The following is a 20,970-nucleotide window of genomic DNA, read 5'->3' on the forward strand; positions in this document are numbered from 1 at the left end:
TTTTCTATAAAAAGAAAATTTAGTAAAAATTTTCTGTAAAAAGTAAATTTTGTGAAAAGAAAATTTTGTGAAAATTTTCTGTAAAAAAAAGTTAACCAAAAATTTTCTATAAAAAGAAGTTTAAACAAAATTTGCTATATAAAGAAAATTTAGTGAAAATTTTCTATAAAAATAATATTTAGTGAAAATTTTCTATATAAAAAGAAAATTTAGTGAAAATTTTCTGTATAAAAAGAAAATTTAGTGAAAATTTTCTATATAAAAAGAAAATTTTGTGAAAATTTTCTATATTAAAGGAAATTTTCTATACAAAAAGAAAATTTAGTGAAAATTTTCTATATAAAAATAAAATTTAGTGAAAATTATCTATATAAAAAGAAAATTTTGTGAAAATTTTCTATATAAAAAGAAAATTTAGAGAAAATTATCTATATAAAAAGAAAATTAAGTTACAATTTTCTATATAAAAGGAAAATTTAGTGAAAATTTTCTATATAAAAAGAAAATTTTGTGAAAATTTTCTATATAAAAAGAAAATTTTGTGAAAATTTTCTATATAAAAAGAAAATTTTGTGAAAATTTTCTATTTAAAAAGAAAATTTTGTGAAAATTTTCTATATAAAAAGAAAATTTTGTGAAAATTTTCTATATTAAAAGAAAATTTTGTGAAAATTTTCTATATTAAAAGAAAATTTAGTGAAAATTTTCAATATTAAAAGAAAATTTGGTGAAAATTTTCTATAAAAAGAAAATTTAGTCAGAATTTTTTATATAAAATTAATATTTAGTGAAAATTTTCTATATAGAAAGAAAATTCAGTGAAAATTTTCTATATAAAAAGAAAATTTTGTGAAAATTTTCTATATAAAAAGAAAATTTTGTGAAAATTTTCTATATAAAAAGAAAATTTTGTGAAAATTTTCTATATAAAAAGAAAATTTTGTGAAAATTTTCTATATAAAACGAAAATTTTGTGAAAATTTTCTATATAAAAGAAAATTTTGTGAAAATTTTCTATACAAAAAGAAAATTTTGTGAAAATTTAAAAAGAAAATTTTGTGAAAATTTAAAAAGAAAATTTAGTGAAAATTTTCTATATAAAAAGAAAATTTAGTGAAAATTTTCTATATAAAAAGAAAATTTAGTGAAAATTTTCTATATAAAAAGAAAATTTTGTGAAAATTTTCTATATAAAAAGAAAATTTTGTGAAAATTTTCTATATTAAAAGAAAATTTTGTGAAAATTTTCTATATTAAAAGAAAATTTAGTGAAAATTTTCAATATTAAAAGAAAATTTGGTGAAAATTTTCTATAAAAAGAAAATTTAGTCAGAATTTTCTATATAAAATTAATATTTAGTGAAAATTTTCTATATAGAAAGAAAATTTAGTGAAAATTTTCTATATAAAAGAAAATTTAGTGAAAATTTTCTATATAAAAAGAAAATTTAGTGAAAATTTTCTATATAAAAAGAAAATTTAGTGAAAATTTTCTACATAAAAAGAAAATTTAGAGAAAATTTTCTATATAAAAAGAAAATTTAGTGAAAATTTTCTATATAAAACGAAAATTTTGTGAAAATTTCTATATAAAAAGAAAATTTAGTGAAAAATTTCTATATTAGAAGAAAATTTAGTGAAAAATTTCTATATTAAAAGAAAATTTAGTGAAAAATTTCTATATTAGAAGAAAATTTAGTGAAAAATTTCTATATTAAAATAAAATTTAGTGAAAATTTTCTATATAGAAAGAAAATTTAGTGAAAATTTTCTATATAGAAAGAAAATTTTGTGAAAATTTTCTATATAAAAAGAAAATTTAGTGAAAATTTTCTATATTAAAAGAAAATTTAGTGAAAATTTTCTATATTAAAAGAAAATTTAGTGAAAATTTTCTATATTAAAAGAAAATTTGGTGAAAATTTTCTATAAAAAGAAAATTTAGACAAAAATTTTCTATAAAAAAAGAAATTCAATCGAATATTTTCTATTTTGCCGAAAAATTTCTATAAAAATAAAATTTTGCAAAACTTTTCTTAAAACATTTTTTTATTTGTTTTTAAACGAAAACATTTTTCTCAATTTCAGCAATAATTTAAAAATTTTATATCTCCTTATGACTCATTCACTTCGTGAAAATTATATTTTCGTTTTTGTTTTATTTAGTTATTGCGTTTAAATATTGTACTTACTTTCATGTGCGGACATGGCCAGAGAAAAACGGTTTTATTAAAATCACGCTCCAGAGCTTTAGTCAAGTGGCAATAACCAATGTTTAAATGTTTATCTTGCTGTTGTTGTTCCTCTTCTATAGATTCCTTTGTTAAACCACCAGCTTCATTTCTTGCCATCGAAGATGAAGCTGCTGCTGATGCTGATGCTGATGCTGTTGCTTGTGAATGTTTTTGATTTTGTAAATCCTCATAATTTTTATTTTCATTATCTTTTAGTTTTACTTTTTCATTTTTATTTTCAACCATATTCATGTCTTCATCTTTAGTTTGATTTTCCTGTGATTCTTTGTTTGATGGCTGGTTTTTGTGTGGCTCTGTCGGTTGATGATTACGTTGATGTTGTTGTGGCTTAAAGAAAGCTCCTTCAACAAGGTCATCATTATCATCATCTAGATTAATGCCAGCATTTAAGGTTTTCACCAACGTTGTGTAATTGGGTTGTTCCAGTAGCTTAATGAACGTTGTTAAATCTATAAGATGTAAAATAAAATATAAATAAAATACCAACGTAAAAATGTAAATGAATATAAAAACAAACGAATTTCTTAAGCATATTTTCTTTTTTTTTTTTTTTTAAAGCAATTTTTATTTTAATAATCTGAGGAAAGAGTAGAATATTTTGCTTAAAAAATATGTTAAATATTTCTTACCGTAAGATGAAAAAATATATATAAAAAATTTTAATGTTATTAGGTTTTATCATATTTCGAGTGTAAGAAAATATTTGACCCTTTTTTGTCTTAATTTAATATTTCAAGCTTAATTTTTGTTGATTCTTTAAGTACTAAATGTTTTTTAGGTTTTTCTTTTGCTTAATCATGAGGATTTTTTTAAGGTTGTCGTTTTTTTTTTCCTTTTGGAGCATAAAAAATATTTAGAAGAGGCTTAGAAGCAAATGTAGCCATCTATACGTTTTTGTTTTCAATAAAATATAACAATAACCAATACAGTAGAAGCTAACTTAATACTTAAGTTTTCATATAAAAAGTAGAGATTGCTACATTTGCTTAATTTATTAATTTTTTTATTTACTCCTGTTGTTGCCCTTCTTTTTTTAATTATTTAACCTTTAGTCTATTATACTAATTGAAAATGCGTACGGTATTATTAATATTTAAGCTAAAGGTATTAATAAAGGGTTTTAATAAACCCCTAATATATAATAAATTAGAAGAAATTGAAGTAGATTAAATTATTAAAACTACTTAGAAGATAAGTGTTGAAAGGCAAAGTGTCCTTTCTGTTAAAAAAAAAAACACAGTACAAATTAAATTTTAATTTACCTAAATGTGTGCATTTAAATAGAAAAATTTTATATAAAAAAATTTTATTTTATAAAAAAAGAACATTTTGATTATACATTTTCTATAAAAGTAAGATTTATCTAAAATTTTCTATAAAAACAAACTTTTTCGCAAAAGTTTCTTTAAAAACTAGATTTATCGAATATTTTCTACAAGAACAAAATTTATCGAAAATAAGAAAGAATTTTATATACCCTTCATCATAATGTTACAGTCACTACGTATTATATTCCAAAAAAATTGAAAAACGAAAAAGTACAAAAAGTCCCCTTTTATAGATTTGAATGTATGTATGATTTTATGTTTCTTGATTCAATATTATAAAAATTTTGAATTCCGAAAAGCTACCAAAAAGTACACTTATATAAGTTATAGAAAACTCAAAAAGTACCTTTCAAGATCGAAAAATATCAAAATGTTGTCTTTTATAGGCTCTTATTTACTTTGGGATCTACATGGTTAATTTCTTATTCCAGTTTCATTATTATAGAAAACTCAAAAAGTACCCTTTGAAAATTGAAAAAGTACCAAAATGTTCCCTTTTATAGGTTCTCATTTTGATTTTGTTACTCCGTTTATAACACATCGAAATATTGGTCATAGCCCCACAAAAGTACATATATTCTGTGTTCTTATTTAATTCTAAGACGATCTAGCCATGTCTGTCCGTCTGTCTGTTGAAAACACGATAGAGTCCGAACTGAATGAGGGTTGAAATTTTCTACAAATATTCTCTATAAGCAGTGTTTGTTTAGTATTGAAAATGGGTCCGCGTTTTCGGATAGCTCTCATACAAGTGCACAGAGGGAAAAAGAAATATACACGCCTGGTACGAAATTGACATCAAACTGTTTATAATTTTTCAATACCATCCGTTGTCAAATTATATACATACATACGTACGACAACACTATGTTATGTTGACAACATTGCAACAATTCGTTGTCGAAATCTAAATTTTATACACATTCGTTGTCTAAATGTTAACAAACGTGGTAAGCTCACTATTGACAAACAATCCGTTGCCAATAGTGAGCTTACCACGTTTGTTAACATTTAGACAACGGATGTGTATAAAATTTAGATTTCGACAACGAATTGTTGCAATATTGACAACATTGCATTTTCAAAATTACATAGTGTTGTCGTTCGTATGTATAAACTTTGACAACGGATGTTATTGAAAAATTATAAACTATTTGGTGTCAATTTGGTACCAGGCGTGTATATTTCCTTTTCCCTCTGTGTGGACCACCGAAAACAGACTTATGTTTTAGAAGTGTTAGTATAGCGATGAAATTCAACAATTCATAAGTTTTCCTACCAAATTTTATGAGGATCGATCTATAATTGACCCTAACCCCTATATAATTTCCCTTTCAGAAAATGAATTTAACACTCATTTCTGTCTCAAAAATACGAGTATAGCGATTAAATTTGACAAAAGTAAGTCACTTTCAAGTCAAAATCTCTCTATAAAATTTTATGTGGATCGGTTCATAATTGACCCTACCCCCTATATAAGGTGTTTTTCAGAAAATTACTTTAACGCCCATTACTGGCTTAAAAATATGAGTACAACGATGAAATTTGGCATACGAGCCAAAACCTCTCTACCAAATTATATGTGGCTCGGTCTATAATTGACCCTAACCTCCTATAAGGTCCCCTTCGGAAAATTACTCGAACTCTCATAACTGACTTAAAAGTACAAGTATAGAAATGAAATTTGACATAAGTAAGTGATCGGTCCATAATTAACCCTACTCCCCATATAAAGTCCCCATCAGAAAATGACTTTAATGCCCATTAGTGGCTTAAAAATACGAATACAACGATGAAATTTGGCATAAGTAAGTTTGTTAAGAGCCAAAACCTCTCTACTAAAATATATGTAGATCGGTCTATAATTGACCCTACCTCCTATATAAGGTGCCCTTCAGAGAATGACTTAAACGCTCATTAGTGGCTTAAAAATACGAATACAACGATGAAATTTGGCATAAGTAAGTTTCTTACGAGCCAAAACCTTTTTCCCAAATTATATGTGGATCCTCTCTACTGACTTTTCTGAGAATCGGCATATGATTTACCTCCATATAGACTTTAAAGCTCATTACTGGCTTAAATATACGAGTAAAACGATGAAATTCGACCAATATAAGTTTTATACGAGTTAAGATCTCTTTACCAAATTTATTGAGGATCGGTCCATAATTGACCCTACCCGCATATAGATAATTTCTGGCTTAAAAATACGTGTGCAGTTATGAAATTTGTTATAAGAAACTTTTATAGGTACTTAAATCTTCCCACCGAATTTCATGCGGAAAGTGTCGGCTACCCGCCCATGTAAGCCTGCCTCCAGAAAATTACTTTAATGCTTACTACTGACATACAAATGCAAGTATAGCGATGATATTTGATGTAAACATGTTTATATGAAACAAAATCTGTCTAAAAATTTTTATGAAAAACGGTCAGTTAATTTGATGAGTGATTATTTTTGATGGTGCGTATATGACATTCGGCACAGCCGAATATAACACTCTCACTTGTTTTATGGTTCTTGGTTCAATATTGATTATTTTTGATGGTGCGTATATGACATTCGGCACAGCCGAATATAACACTCTCACTTGTTTTATGGTTCTTGGTTCAATATTGCAGAAAATTCTTAAAGTACCTTTTTAAAGAAAAAGTACCAAATTTTCAATTTTATAGTTTCTACGTGCTAAACATGCTTAATTTCATGTTTCTAGAAACTTCATTCTTGCTTTGTTTTGTTTTTATTAGACCAATTTTGCTCATTTTAAAAAGTGCTTTTCCCGAAAGCATTACCGATAGCATTATTGAAGATTCGGAAGATATGGGGTTTTCTGAAAACTGACTTCATCATACACATTGACAGACAGATGGACGGATGATCAGACGGACATAGCTAAATTGACTCCGCTATCTATAAGAATCCAGAATATAGGGTCCGGAAATTATATTATAGAAACAAGTAATATATATACCCTTCACCATAGTGTGTTTAAAAAAAGATTTTATAAAATTTCAATTTATTTAATTTTTACCGACTCTATCATTTCTTTAGAAATAACAAAACAAGAGCAACGCAAAACGAAACAAAAACAAAATATGCAAAGCATTAAACCAACACACAACCAAACATATGTTTTTTTTTTTAAATAAGCAATGTTTTTTTTTGCTTTTTTGTCGAAGCAAATAATACATTGTCTTTTTTGATGAAATTTTCAGAGGTTGTCTAGGATTTTTGCTTATATCTCCGTTATTTATGGACGGATTTTTCTGATTTTAAATAGAAAACTTTTTGAAAGCATGTCCGACAGAATTATTGAGGATTTGGATCCCATGGAAATCTGGGGTCTTCAGAAAATTTATTTAAACAGACAGACAGACAGACGGATGGACACGGCTTAAATGATTACGATATCTATAAGGAACCACAATACATTTAATTTTAAGGGTTGGAAAATTATATTGTAAAAATTACAAACGGAATGACAAACTTATATATACCCTCTAAAGGTGAAGGGTATAATTACAAACGGAATCATAAACTTATATGTATGTACAATGCACATATTATGTACCTTTCTCACGAAGGAAAATATGGAACATTTCATTAAATTAAAGAAAATTGTTCATAGATTAAGGCGAAATCTTTCGATCAAAAATTTCCGAGAAATTTTCCTTAAAAAAAATTTTATAAAAATTTCTACTAATTTTTTATAAAATACAAGTTTCTAATTCTTGATATCCCGGAGTTTAGTAAGTATTCTCTATACTGCCTTTGGTTTAGAAGCATTTAACTATGAAAGTAAACTATCGTTTATCGTTTCTTTTAACTTTGTGAAGCTTAGGAGAAGTTGAAGTATTCAACTTGTGCCGCAATAGTGTCTATTTGTATATATAGACAAATCTATAGACAAATTATACCGTAACAACTCAAATGAAGAAAATAAACAAATTAAGTCTTAATATAATCAAACGAATATTTAGATTTTGCTTATTTATGTTTTTGTTTTTCTATTTTATGCAAATGTATGCCTTCAATATAATAAATAATAATAGAAACAAAAATTTAGTTAGAAGAAAATTAACCCCAAACTCCTTCCGTCAAAACATTGTTATGTTTAATAACTTATTTTGCCCATCAGCTCAACAGTGGTACATATATTTACGAAAGGTATCAATTCATAATTTAAATTTTAATAACAAAAATCACAATTAATAAGATTTTTAGAATAATTTTGAAAATTATGAAAACTTTATTTTTTCCTGAAAATCAGGCCACTATTATTATTGAAACTTATATTAGTCCATTAAACCCTTACACATACAATTGCATTTGAATACAATACGTGACCTTTTGAAACTTACTTGTTATTATTTTCTTTTTTCCACCAGTTTATTATAAATTTTATTATTTGACACATTTATTGTATTCAATTTACTTTAAACTAATCAATTTGTGTCCTACTTTAGGTTTCTAACATACCACACTGCTAAATTGATTTATTTACACTTGGTTGTAAAAAATTTAATTCTCAAAGATTTATTGAATCATCTTATAAATATTTTAGTGATTTATTTAAGAGATATTTTGTTTTAAACTAAATTTAACCCTTCAAAAACTATTTGAATTTTAAATAATATTAAGCAAAAAGGAAACTTTTATTTTGTTTTTGTTTTATCTTATTTTTTTCAATTTAAAGTTTTTTGTTTACATGGAAAACTTTTTTTTCCTTAAAAGGAACGACAACTAACAAGAAGCACAAACAAAAATATTTAAGAAAATAAATGTAATACCCTACGGTATTTATTATAAAATTATATTCAATAAGTTTTTTTTGTATAGAAAATTTTCTTTTTATAGAAAATTTTTATTTCTATAAAAAATTTTATTTTTTTTTAAGAAAAATTTCGCAAAGTTTTCTTTTTATAGGAAATTATCGGTAAAATTTTCTTTTTATAGAAAATTTTCGATAAAAATTTTCTTTTTATAGAAAATTTTCGATAAAAATTTTCTTTTTATAGAAAATTTTCGATAAAAATTTTCTTTTGCTAGAAAATTTTCGATAAAAATTTTCTTTTGCTAGAAAATTTTCGATAAAAATTTTCTTTTCATAGAAAATTTTCTTTTCATAGAAAATTTTCGATAAAAATTTTCTTTTCATAGAAAATTTTCGATAAAAATTTTCTTTTCATAGAAAATTTTCGATAAAAATTTTCTTTTCATAGAAAATTTTCGATAAAAATTTTCTTTTTATAGAAAATTTTCGATAAAAATTTTCTTTTTATAGAAAATTTTCGATAAAAATGTTCTTTTTATAGAAAATTTTCGATAAAAATCTTCTTTTTATAGAAAATTTTCGATAAAAATCTTATTTTTATAGAAAATTTTCGATAAAAATCTTCTTTTTATAGAAAATTTTCGATAAAAATCTTCTTTTTATAGACAATTTTCGATAAAAATCTTCTTTTTATAGAAAATTTTCGATAAAAATCTTCTTTTTATAGAAAATTTTCGATAAAAATCTTCTTTTTATAGAAAATTTTCGATATCAATTTTCTTTTTATAGAAAATTTTCGATATCAATTTTCTTTTTATAGAAAATTTTCGATATCAATTTTCTTTTATAGAAAATTTTCGATATCAATTTTCTTTTTATAGAAAATTTTCGATATCAATTTTCTTTTTATAGAAAATTTTCGATATCAATTTTCTTTTTATAGAAAATTTTCGATATCAATTTTCTTTTTATAGAAAATTTTCGATAAAAATTTTCTTTTCATAGAAAATTTTCGATAAAAATTTTCTTTTCATAGAAAATTTTCGATAAAAATTTTCTTTTTATAGAAAATTTTCGATAAAAATTTTCTTTTTATAGAAAATTTTCGATAAAAATTTTCTTTTTATAGAAAATTTTCGATAAAAATCTTCTTTTTATAGAAAATTTTCGATAAAAATCTTCTTTTTATAGAAAATTTTCGATAAAAATCTTCTTTTTATAGAAAATTTTCGATAAAAATCTTCTTTTTATAGAAAATTTTCGATAAAAATCTTCTTTTTATAGAAAATTTTCGATAAAAATCTTCTTTTTATAGAAAATTTTCGATAAAAATCTTCTTTTTATAGAAAATTTTCGATAAAAATCTTCTTTTTATAGAAAATTTTCGATAAAAATCTTCTTTTTATAGAAAATTTTCGATAAAAATCTTCTTTTTATAGAAAATTTTCGATAAAAATCTTCTTTTTATAGAAAATTTTCGATAAAAATTTTCTTTTTATAGAAAATTTTTGATAAAAATTTTCTTTTTATAGAAAATTTTTGATAAAAATTTTCTTTTTATAGAAAATTTTTGATAAAAATTTTCTTTTTATAGAAAATTTTTGATAAAAATTTTCTTTTTATAGAAAATTTTTGATAAAAATTTTCTTTTTATAGAAAATTTTTGATAAAAATTTTCTTTTTATAGAAAATTTTTGATAAAATTTCTTTTTTAGAAAATTTTCGATACAAATTATCTTTTTTAGAAAATTTTCGATACAAATTTTCTTTTTTAGAAAATTTTCGATACAAATTTTCTTTTTTAGAAAATTTTCGATACAAATTTTCTTTTTTAGAAAATTTTCGATACAAATTTTCTTTTTTAGAAAATTTTCGATACAAATTTTCTTTTTTAGAAAATTTTCGATACAAATTTTCTTTTTATAGAAATTTTCTTTTGCTAGAAAATTTCCAATAAAAGTTTTTTTATAAGAAATTCTAATAAAATTGGTTCTTTTATATAAAATGTTCATTAACGATTTTCTTTTTATAGAAAATTTTCGGTATTTTTTTTTTATAGAAAATTATCGAAACAAATTTTCTTTTTATAGAAAATTTTCGGTATTTTTTTTTTTATAGAAAATTTTCGGTAAAAATTTTCTTTTTATAGAAAATTTTCGGTAAATATTTTCTTTTTATAGAAAATTTTCGATAAAAATTTTCTTTTTGATAGAAAATTTTCGATAAAAATTTTCTTTTTATAAAAAATTTTCGGTAAACATTTTCTTTTTATAGAAAATTTTCGACAAAAATCTTCTTTTTATAGAAAATTTTCGATAAAAATCTTTTTTTTATAGAAAATTTTCGATAAAAATCTTTTTTTTTATAGAAAATTTTCGATAAAAATCTTTTTTTTTATAGAAAATTTTCGATAAAAATCTTTTTTTTATAGAAAATTTTCGATAAGGATTTTCTTTTTTTAGAAAATTTTCGATGAAAATTCTCTTTTTATAGAAAATTTTTGATAAAAATTCTCTTTTTATAGAAAATTTTTGATAAAAATTCTCTTTTTATAAAAAATTTTTGATAAAAATTCTCTTTTTATAGAAAATTATTGATAAAAATTATCCTTTTATAGAAAATTTTTGATAAAATGTTCTTTATAGAAATTTTTTTATAAAAAATTTTCGATAAAAAGTTTATTTTATAGAACAATTTCATAACATTTTGTCTTTATAGAAAATTTTTGATAAAAATTATCTTCTTGGAGGAAATTTTCAATAAAAATTTTCTTCTCAAGGAAAATTTTCAAAAAAATGTTCTTCTTAGAGGATATTTCCATAAATTTTCCACAATTTTCGATCAAGTCTTCGTTTTATAGAAAATGTGCAGAAGTATTTTTATAATAATTTATGTTATTTTCATAGCAAACAGCTGTAGCGGCAAGATCTGCTGCTTAACGTTTCCCTGTGTCCCAGTTAAGCTTTTGCTGATGTTGGATGTGCTTTATGTGTGGCAAGTGCAGACAAATATATTGGTAACAATCAATAACAATGGGGTTGGATAAGGGTTTAAGGTGCCTGCAGTATTAAGTCTATGTATGTTGTTTTCTTAAGTTATTGTTGCTTTACTTGCTATTATTTAAACTTTTCCTTAAGTTTTAAAAAGTTTAAATTTCTTGTACTGTCTTTATATCTTACTGCGGTTTGTCTCATGCTTATAAAAATGCTACAACATAATATTTATTCAGTGTTTTATAGCATAAGAGATGGTTGCTTTTCTTTATAAATGTATGTGTTTAAAAAAAAATAAACTTTAAAAAGTTTTAAGATGAAATCTAGCGCAACGGCGGCAAGAGAATAAAGCAATTGCTAGTTTATTTAGCAATGTGGTGCACCATAGCGTATGATTAATAATTAATTATTAAAATGTTGTAAAACCATGGAGTTATAACAAAGAATAGTTAGCCAAAGGGAAAGTTTTGAAAAAATAGAATAAATATAAGACCCACTGTAAAAATGTATTCATAAGAATTAAGATTTACTTTACAGCTTTATTATGAGAACATATTTATGACATGCCTTCTTATTGTTTAGTTTCTTACATATGGGCTATATGAATTACATATTATTTTATAATTGTTAAAATAATGTTTCTTAATAGAAAATTATTTCTTTAGAAAATTATATACAAATAAAGTCTTTAATTCTACACATTTAATTCTCTTATATTTTATTTTATTTACCTTAACATTCAAGGTTATTATACAAGTAAAAAAAATATAACTTTCCATCACTTCTTTCCCCTTAAGCAGTAATAAAAAGGCCATCATAATTTTAACAACAAATTTCTGGTTATATTACCTTTATACTTTACAAGTTATTATTATTTTCTGCATTTTTCTTTTCATTTTCATACAGGAAAGTATAAACTAAACAAATAGCAACAACAATGCATAAAAAAAGAAGAAAAGTAAAACCTCAACAAACTTATATGGCATTTTGCCTACTGTGTTAGTCAGTCAGTCAGTACAAGCTGTCAGCCAGTCATTTATTCAAACACACTAAAGAGCAACAAATAACTCAAAGTTCAACAAAATTTTATGAAATGTTTTTCTTTTTTTTAATAAAGGTAGGTTTTAAGGAATACGTAAAAATATACAATACCGAAAAACATCATCATCATTATCATAATCATTTGAGATTTATATGGTTCTTTTATTCTTTACTTTTTTTGTTGACTACACTTCCATTATGCATACACTTTTATTCTTGTAAAAGAAAACTATTTATTTTTATTTCTGCATGGCTGAATGTTTAAATAAAAGAAACCCCCAGACTTTAGGTTGTAGTCGTTATGTACATATGCGTAAAGGAATCAAATGTGTTTTGAAAATATGAGAGTTAAACAATGCAGTTAAGGCACAAGGACTGAAAATGGGAATACCGTTTGTGTTAACGAAACGAATAGAATATTAATTTAAAATGTGAGAAAACTACTGCCTCAACAGATAATTATCTCTTGGACTAGTTCAGATTATAATCCGAATCTGGTATTGCCAAAGAGCTTTCTGAACTAGAACTAGAACTGAACTAGAATGAACTAGAACTGAACTAGAACTGAACTAGAACTGAACTAGAACTGAACTAGAACTGAACTAGAACTGAACTAGAACTGAACTAGAACTGAACTAGAACTGAACTAGAACTGAACTAGAACTGAACTAGAACTGAACTAGAACTGAACTAGAACTGAACTAGAACTGAACTAGAACTGAACTAGAACTGAACTAGAACTGAACTAGAACTGAACTAGAACTGAACTAGAACTGAACTAGAAGACTAGAACTGAACTAGAACTGAACTAGAACTGAACTAGAACTGAACTAGAACTGAACTAGAAACTGAACTAGAACTGAACTAGAACTGAACTAGAACTGAACTAGAACTGAACTAGAACTGAACTAGAACTGAACTAGAACTGAACTAGAACTGAACTAGAACTGAACTAGAACTGAACTAGAACTGAACTAGAACTGAACTAGAACTGAACTAGAACTGAACTAGAACTGAACTAGAACTGAACTAGAACTGAACTAGAACTGAACTAGAACTAGAACTGAACTAGAACTGAACTAGAACTGAACTAGAACTGAACTAGAACTGAACTAGAACTGAACTAGAACTGAACTAGAACTGAACTAGAACTGAACTAGAACTGAACTAGAAACTGAACTAGAAACTGAACTAGAACTGAACTAGAACTGAACTAGAACTGAACTAGAACTGAACTAGAACTGAACTAGAACTGAACTAGAACTGAACTAGAACTGAACTAGAACTGAACTAGAACTGAACTAGAACTTAACTAGAACTGAACTAGAACTGAACTAGAACTGAACTAGAACTGAACTAGAACTGAACTAGAACTGAACTAGAACTGAACTAGAACTGAACTAGAACTGAACTAGAACTGAACTAGAACTGAACTAGAACTGAACTAGAACTGAACTAGAACTGAACTAGAACTGAACTAGAACTGAACTAGAACTGAACTAGAACTGAACTAGAACTGAACTAGAACTGAACTAGAACTGAACTAGAACTGAACTAGAACTGAACTAGAACTGAACTAGAACTGAACTAGAACTGAACTAGAACTGAACTAGAACTGAACTAGAACTGAACTAGAACTGAACTAGAACTGAACTAGAACTGAACTAGAACTGAACTAGAACTGAACTAGAACTGAACTAGAACTGAACTAGAACTGAACTAGAACTGATAACTAGACTGACTAGACTACTAGAACTGAAGTAGAACTGAACTAGAACTGAACTAGAACCGAACTAGAACTGAAGTAGAACTGAACTAGAACTGAACTAGAACTGAAGTAGAACTGAACTAGAACTGAACTAGAACTGAAGTAGAACTGAAGTACAACTGAACTAGAACTGGACTAGAACTGAACTAGAAGTGAACTAGAACTGAATTACAATATTGAGGGGATTATGTATTTAATTTCGAGAACGAAATAAAATTCTTATTTTTTTTCCAAAACCTCTATAAACAATGAATAATATATATAAATAATAAAAAAAATGAGCACGCAAACACAACAGACAGATGAAAAAAAGCACCAAAATATTTATAGAAACTTACCATCATCTGGTATAAAATCAACACTGACATTGTTCAAGTTCACTTGGAAAAATTCCACAAAATTACGAAAACCCTGTTGCACATGCATTCTATTGAGCAGACGAGAAGGCATTAAAATACCCACACGTTTCCCCGATGATGATGCTGATGATGATGACGACAATGATGGTAATGTTTTAGCTGATGCTGCTGTTTTAGAGGATATTTTTTGATGTTCTAGTTGTTGTGACTGTTGTCTAAATGGATACTGGTTTAAATCGAATGATGTATAGTCCTGTTGCTTTTGATTATATTGAGATCGTAGGGGTAATAATGATGTTGAAGCTGAAGAGACTGTATTTAATTTTATTGCGGCTACTGCTGATGCTGATACAGATGAGTACGATGATGATGTCGATGATCGTAATAAAGGTTGTTTATTGAACTGAGGTTTTATGCGCTTTTGTTGTTTTATTTTGGTTTGTTGTAATAAAAATTCATTGTTTGCTGTTTGGCCGGAGTGTATTTGATTTAAATGTGTCACATGTGTGGTTGATGAGCTTTGTATTCTGTCTGACATTTGTCTTGATACATTTGACTTAATTTTGACATACTCATCATCATCATCGTCATCATGGACATGATTTTCATTATTATTGTAGTCAACATTATTGGCATTCGGTTGAGTATTGTAAGGTTTTGCTAATAATCCATTTACAACAGTCTGTTGCAGTTTAGTTGCTGGTAAATCGAATATTTTTGTTGTAGGCAATGTTGTTGCTGTTTGATTTTCATTTCCTTTTAATGTAATATTTTCTAACTTTTCCCCTACTTTATTTGATAAAACGTTAAATGTATTATTTATGAGTGTTTGATGTTGTAGTTGTTGTGTTTTTTCATTTACTTGGCTTTTCACCTTATTGCTTCTGTTGTTGTTAGTTTTTATTATCGATTTAGTTGTTGGCTGTTGTGTAACTATTTCAAATTTCCGCTCAATGTCCTGTTCAACCAGAGTATTAGTATTAGAAGACTTTAAACTGCCAACAGCATCTGTCTTCACACTAGTTTCTATAGCAACTGTAACAGTTTTGTTAGCAATAGGACCAGGGGTAACAAAGGTAGAGGCAGTAGCAGCAGCGTCAACAGCAAGTATTTGAAAGGATTTAGTTACGAAGAAAAAGGCTGTCAACAGCAGAAACAATTTACCAAATTGACAGATTGTTAACTTCATTTAGATGCAGCTACAATTTATTTTATTCTGTATTCCATTTAGATGAATTTTTATTTTCTACTTTCTTCAACTATTTTGTTTTTGCTTGTTTTTTTTTTATTAAAAAAAGTAAAATGAAATGCAAACTTTAACTGTATTATGCCGCTGTTAATGGTTGTTGGTGCTTATGTTTGTTCTGTTGAATTTGTTATGTTGCTTAAGTTGGCGTTTATAGTGCAACTTTTTTAGTTCTTGTTGTTTTGTTAATTTAAATTGCATTTTAATTAGTTTTTTGTTTATACTTTTGATATTGTTGACGGTAAAAAGTTGTACTTGTATTGTCACGATCTGAGCCAAAATTTTTATTTTATTTTATGATTGGCATTGTCATTGTCATTACAGTTCGTTAGTTCTGCAAGAAAACAAAAAAGAAAAATTTATTAGTTGCAAACTACATAATAATAATCATACGCTCTAAAAATTTTCACTAATGATACTCATACGCTTCAGTGTGCAGTTAACAAATATTAATCATACGTATTTGTATATTTCTCATTAACTTTTATTTGGATTTTTTCTCACAAAAACTTGAAGTTGTGCCAATTTGAAAGAATATTTTTGCCAAATTAATAATATAATAATAAAACATATAAATTTATATTCCTGCATTTGAAAAATTTTCTTAAATGGTCGTTGACACTTTGACATTTACATAAATAGCTAATATAGTAATATAAATACACAAAGTATAATAAAAAGGTCAAATAAAAGTTCAATTTGTTTAAAAGATTTCCAAATCGTTTTAAATTCAATAGATTATTTCATTAATTTAGGTATTTCAGATATTCTGTCCTGGCATATCAGATTGTCATCTATTGGGTTTTTTTCAGCCCAATAGAATTTGGTATATGGGCGATAGAGTAAAACAAGTAAGAAATTATAGTCGGGCGGGGCCGACCATATGATACCCTACACCAGTTATGAATATTAAATGTGATTTATTTTTCATAATAAAGCATTTGTCTTCAATATTCCCTTGTTCCGATACATTTAAGCAATTTATGGATGAAAAACTAATTTTCTGAAAGAGGCTTTATATGGAGGCTAGGGGCAAATATGGACCAAGCCCGATAAAATTTTGTGAATATATTTATATTGACATAATATTTTATTGTGCTGAATTTCATCGCGATATTTGTGTTTATAAGCTAATTTGGGACATTCAAGTAATTTTCTGAAGGGGACTTTGTATGGGAGCTAGGTTCAAATGTGGCCCGATCTTTATGAAATTTGGCAGGGTCATCAAGACTTCTATAAAACTTAGTTGTGCCGTATTTTACCGATATATCTGTATATTTAACATAATTATGAGCTCAGAAGCCCTTTTCGGGGGGTTCTGTTCTATGGGGGCTAGGTGAAATAATGGACCGATTTTAACCATTTTCAATAGGCTTCGTCCTTAGGTCAAATAAAACGTGCGTGCCAAATTTCATCCAATTATCTTGAAAATTGCGACCTGTACCTTGCGCACAAGGTTTACATGGACAGCCAGCCAGCCAGACGGACGGACGGACGGACATAGCTTAATCGACTCAGAAAACGATTCTAAGCCGATTGGTATACTTTAAGGTGGGTCTAGGACGAATATTTTTGTATGTTACAAACATCAGCACAAATCCAATATACCCTCCCCACTAAAGTGGTGTAGGGTATAATGAAACTCGATTATCAAAAAAACTTATTAAAGACGATTTTCTGTACTAGTTTATATCTATAGTCTAGTCTATAGTCTAGTCTATAGTCTAGTCTATAGGCTAGTCTATAGTCTAGTCTATAGTCTAGTCTATAGTCTAGTCTATAGTCTAGTCTATAGTCTAGTCTATAGTCAAGTATATAGTCTAGTCTATAGTCTAGTCTATAGTCTAGTCTATAGTCTAGTCTATAGTCTAGTCTATAGTCTAGTCTATAGTCTAGTCTATAGTCTAGTCTATAGTCTAGTCTATAGTCTAGTCTATAGTCTAGTCTATAGTCTAGTCTATAGTCTAGTCTATAGTCTAGTCTATAGTCTAGTCTATAGTCTAGTCTATAGTCTAGTCTATAGTCTAGTCTATAGTCTAGTCTATAGTCTAGTCTATAGTCTAGTCTATAGTCTAGTCTATAGTCTATTCTATAGTCTAGTCTATAGTCTAGTCTATAGTCTAGTCTATAGTCTAGTCTATAGTCTAGTCTATAGTCTAGTCTATAGTCTAGTCTATAGTCTAGTCTATAGTCTAGTCTATAGTCTAGTCTATAGTCTAGTCTATAGTCTAGTCTATAGTCTAGTCTATAGTCTAGTCTATAGTCTAGTCTATAGTCTAGTCTATAGTCTAGTCTATAGTCTAGTCTATAGTCTAGTCTATAGTCTAGTCTATAGTCTAGTCTATAGTCTAGTCTATAGTCTAGTCTATAGTCTAGTCTATAGTCTAGTCTATAGTCTAGTCTATAGTCTAGTCTATAGTCTAGTCTATAGTCTAGTCTATAGTCTAGTCTATAGTCTAGTCTATAGTCTAGTCTATAGTCTAGTCTATAGTCTACTTTATAGTCTAGTCTATAGTCTAGTCTATAGTCTAGTCTATAGTCTAGTCTATAGTCTAGTCTATAGTCTACTTTATAGTCTAGTCTATAGTCTAGTCTATAGTCTAGTCTATAGTCTAGTCTATAGTCTAGTCTATAGTCTAGTCTATAGTCTAGTCTATAGTCTAGTCTATAGTCTAGTCTATAGTCTAGTCTATAGTATATTCTATAGTCTAGTCTATAGTCTAGTCTATAGTCTAGTCTATAGTCTAGTCTATAGTCTAGTAGTAGTCTATAGTCTAGTCTATAGTCTAGTCTATAGTATATTCTATAGTCTAGTCTATAGTCTAGTCTATAGTCTAGTCTATAGTCTATAGCGTATAGTCTAGTCTATAGTCTAATCTATAGTCTAGTCTATTGTCTAGTCAAATGAGGCGTACATATGTTCGTTCAATTCATCAATTATCTTGAGAATTATACTAAAGGATAATTAAAGAATGTAAAGACGAATGAACTTAAAGGTTGTTATAGGTCCAACGTAAGTGCAAATAAATCTTTCAGAGAAATATAATATTGTTAGATGTTCTTGAAGATTTTTTTGTGTGAATAACATTAAAATCGGTTCTATATTTCAACCGATTTCTTTTAAAAAAGTAGTTCAAAATTACAGTTTAAGAAAAGTACATGACGAAGGAGACCTATTTTAAGCCCACATAGCGCCGCCTCTGAAAACTTAGAATTGACTTGTGCCAAGTTTGGTCCCCTTCGATACTTAATTGTTAACTAAAATTCCGATTGGAAAGTTGTATGGGGGCTACACGAATTACCGATATTAACGAAAATCAATAAATAATACATCAAAGGATGGACAAATTGACGTATATAACTAAAGCTGCAGAGCAAGTGATTCTATGTCAAATGGTAGCTTTTTAATTATATATATATATATATATATATATATATATATATATATATATATATATATATATATATATACTAGTGAACATTTTTGGCCGGGACTAAAGTTTCTCAGAAAGCACAATATCGCTGAGGCAATGTTTCAAGGCCGGTTATATTTCGGTTTCTAAACAAGATATTATTATTCCTTTTATTATTTGACATTCTTTTAAACTCTTCCAATAAAAATGTAATGTTTTTTTTAATTGTTCATTACAATAAGCATAATATATTCTTTATTCAAAGAAAATAATACATTAATATTTAAAAAAAAATAGAATAATTATTACCGATAATACTCGAGAGCTCAAATATGGGACTTTGTATATTACTAAATATTATTATTAACTAATGTTTATATAGTTTATGTATTATTAAAAAATGAAAATAAATAAACGATAATAAAAAAAAAAATAAAAAAAAAAACAAGATATTATTATATCCATTGTAATGAACTTTATCTCTTATGTGAAGTCCCGACAAAAAAAACTATACTAGTAGAAAAATTAAAACTTTTAATAGATGTAGAACATCATATGGTTAGACATATTGATGTAGATTTTCTTAGTTGTTTAAAATAAAAAATATAAGAATGATATAATTCAAAATTCTCATCACATACTTTACTACACGAGTACTTTGGTCTTTAATAAAAAAAGTTCATATTAAATTACAAAATCATTTTTGTTTATTTTTCCTCGGTCATTCATGTGTAGACATGAATGTATGTAAAAATGTGTAACTGCGTCATGTATCTATGAACAGCTACAGCATCTGCATACACAGTGGTAGACTACAATGTTTACAATAAAAGTTTTCTTTTATCCAAGAGACCATGGAGGGTGGTTGAGTAAAAAAATATATCTAAAAAGCAAATGAAACAAAAAATTATGTAAACAAGCCCATTGGACATTTGCGACATCAAGGGCTCAAAACAAATCTCAGTGCTGTTGTCATTGTTTTTTTTTTAATATTTTCCTCCTCGCTTGTTCGTATCTGCATGTTGGTTTTTAAACATGTATGTTTAAACAGTAGGTTTTGCTTAAGTGCAGGTTGTAGTACAACAACACCAACACCTTTTTGTTATAAATATTATTACTGCTGTTTTTACCTGTATTCTTTTTAACTATAACTTGTTATACAATAAAACAAAGTATACTGGCTACCACCTGACTGGCATGTTAATTTTAATATTTTTATTTTAGTATCGTGTAAATTTAGTTCTTTTTTTCAGACAAAGTTATATCATGTTAGTTGCACTAAGTCGCAGTTTTAACAATAAACTTGCTAGTGAGGAAGTTAAAAACAATTTCTGGCGCTATATGGACGAACATGTTTTGGTATGTGTAGTTCGTTTCCATTCAATGTATGTTTATAGTAGTCACCACATTTGTTTTACAATAAAAATTTTTATGTGCTCATGTGTAAAGAAAATATAATCTATGGTCAGATATTTTATAAGGAAAATAGTTTCATTTGCAATTTTTTGAAATACATTGTTGGTTTTCTTATGTTTACGTTTTCTAAATAGACTTTAAAATATAATATGTACATTTCTATACAAAGGTATACCAGATACACTAAAGTCTAGTCTATAGTCTAGTCTATAGTCTAGTCTATAGTCTAGTCTATAGTCTAGTCTATAGTCTAGTCTATAGTCTAGTCTATAGTCTAGTCTATAGTCTAGTCTATAGTCTAGTCTATAGTCTAGTCTATAGTCTAGTCTATAGTCTAGTCTATAGTCTAGTCTATAGTCTAGTCTATAGTCTA

General features: G+C 26.4%; 1 protein-coding gene across 4 annotated transcripts in view; it reads right to left on the reverse strand.

Moving 5' to 3' along the window:
• Positions 1 to 20,970, reverse strand: part of LOC119602434 — a 174,208-nt gene that overhangs the window by 115,534 nt on the left and 37,704 nt on the right. For all 4 annotated transcript variants that reach the window (XM_037953952.1, XM_037953949.1, XM_037953951.1 and 1 more), the window contains exons 3-4: positions 14,502 to 16,102; positions 2,193 to 2,704 (exon numbers count right to left, since the gene is read on the reverse strand). In XM_037953952.1, the coding sequence (XP_037809880.1) occupies positions 2,193 to 2,704; positions 14,502 to 15,711 (1,722 nt within the window). In that variant the 5' untranslated portion in view covers positions 15,712 to 16,102. The remainder of the gene's footprint in view (positions 1 to 2,192; positions 2,705 to 14,501; positions 16,103 to 20,970) is intronic.

The sequence above is a fragment of the Lucilia sericata genome, unplaced genomic scaffold (genome assembly GCF_015586225.1).
Source record: "Lucilia sericata isolate MDLA Ls3-8-SP2 unplaced genomic scaffold, ASM1558622v1 Contig000232F_arrow, whole genome shotgun sequence".
In the NCBI taxonomy this organism is placed as follows: Eukaryota; Metazoa; Arthropoda; class Insecta; order Diptera; family Calliphoridae; genus Lucilia; species Lucilia sericata.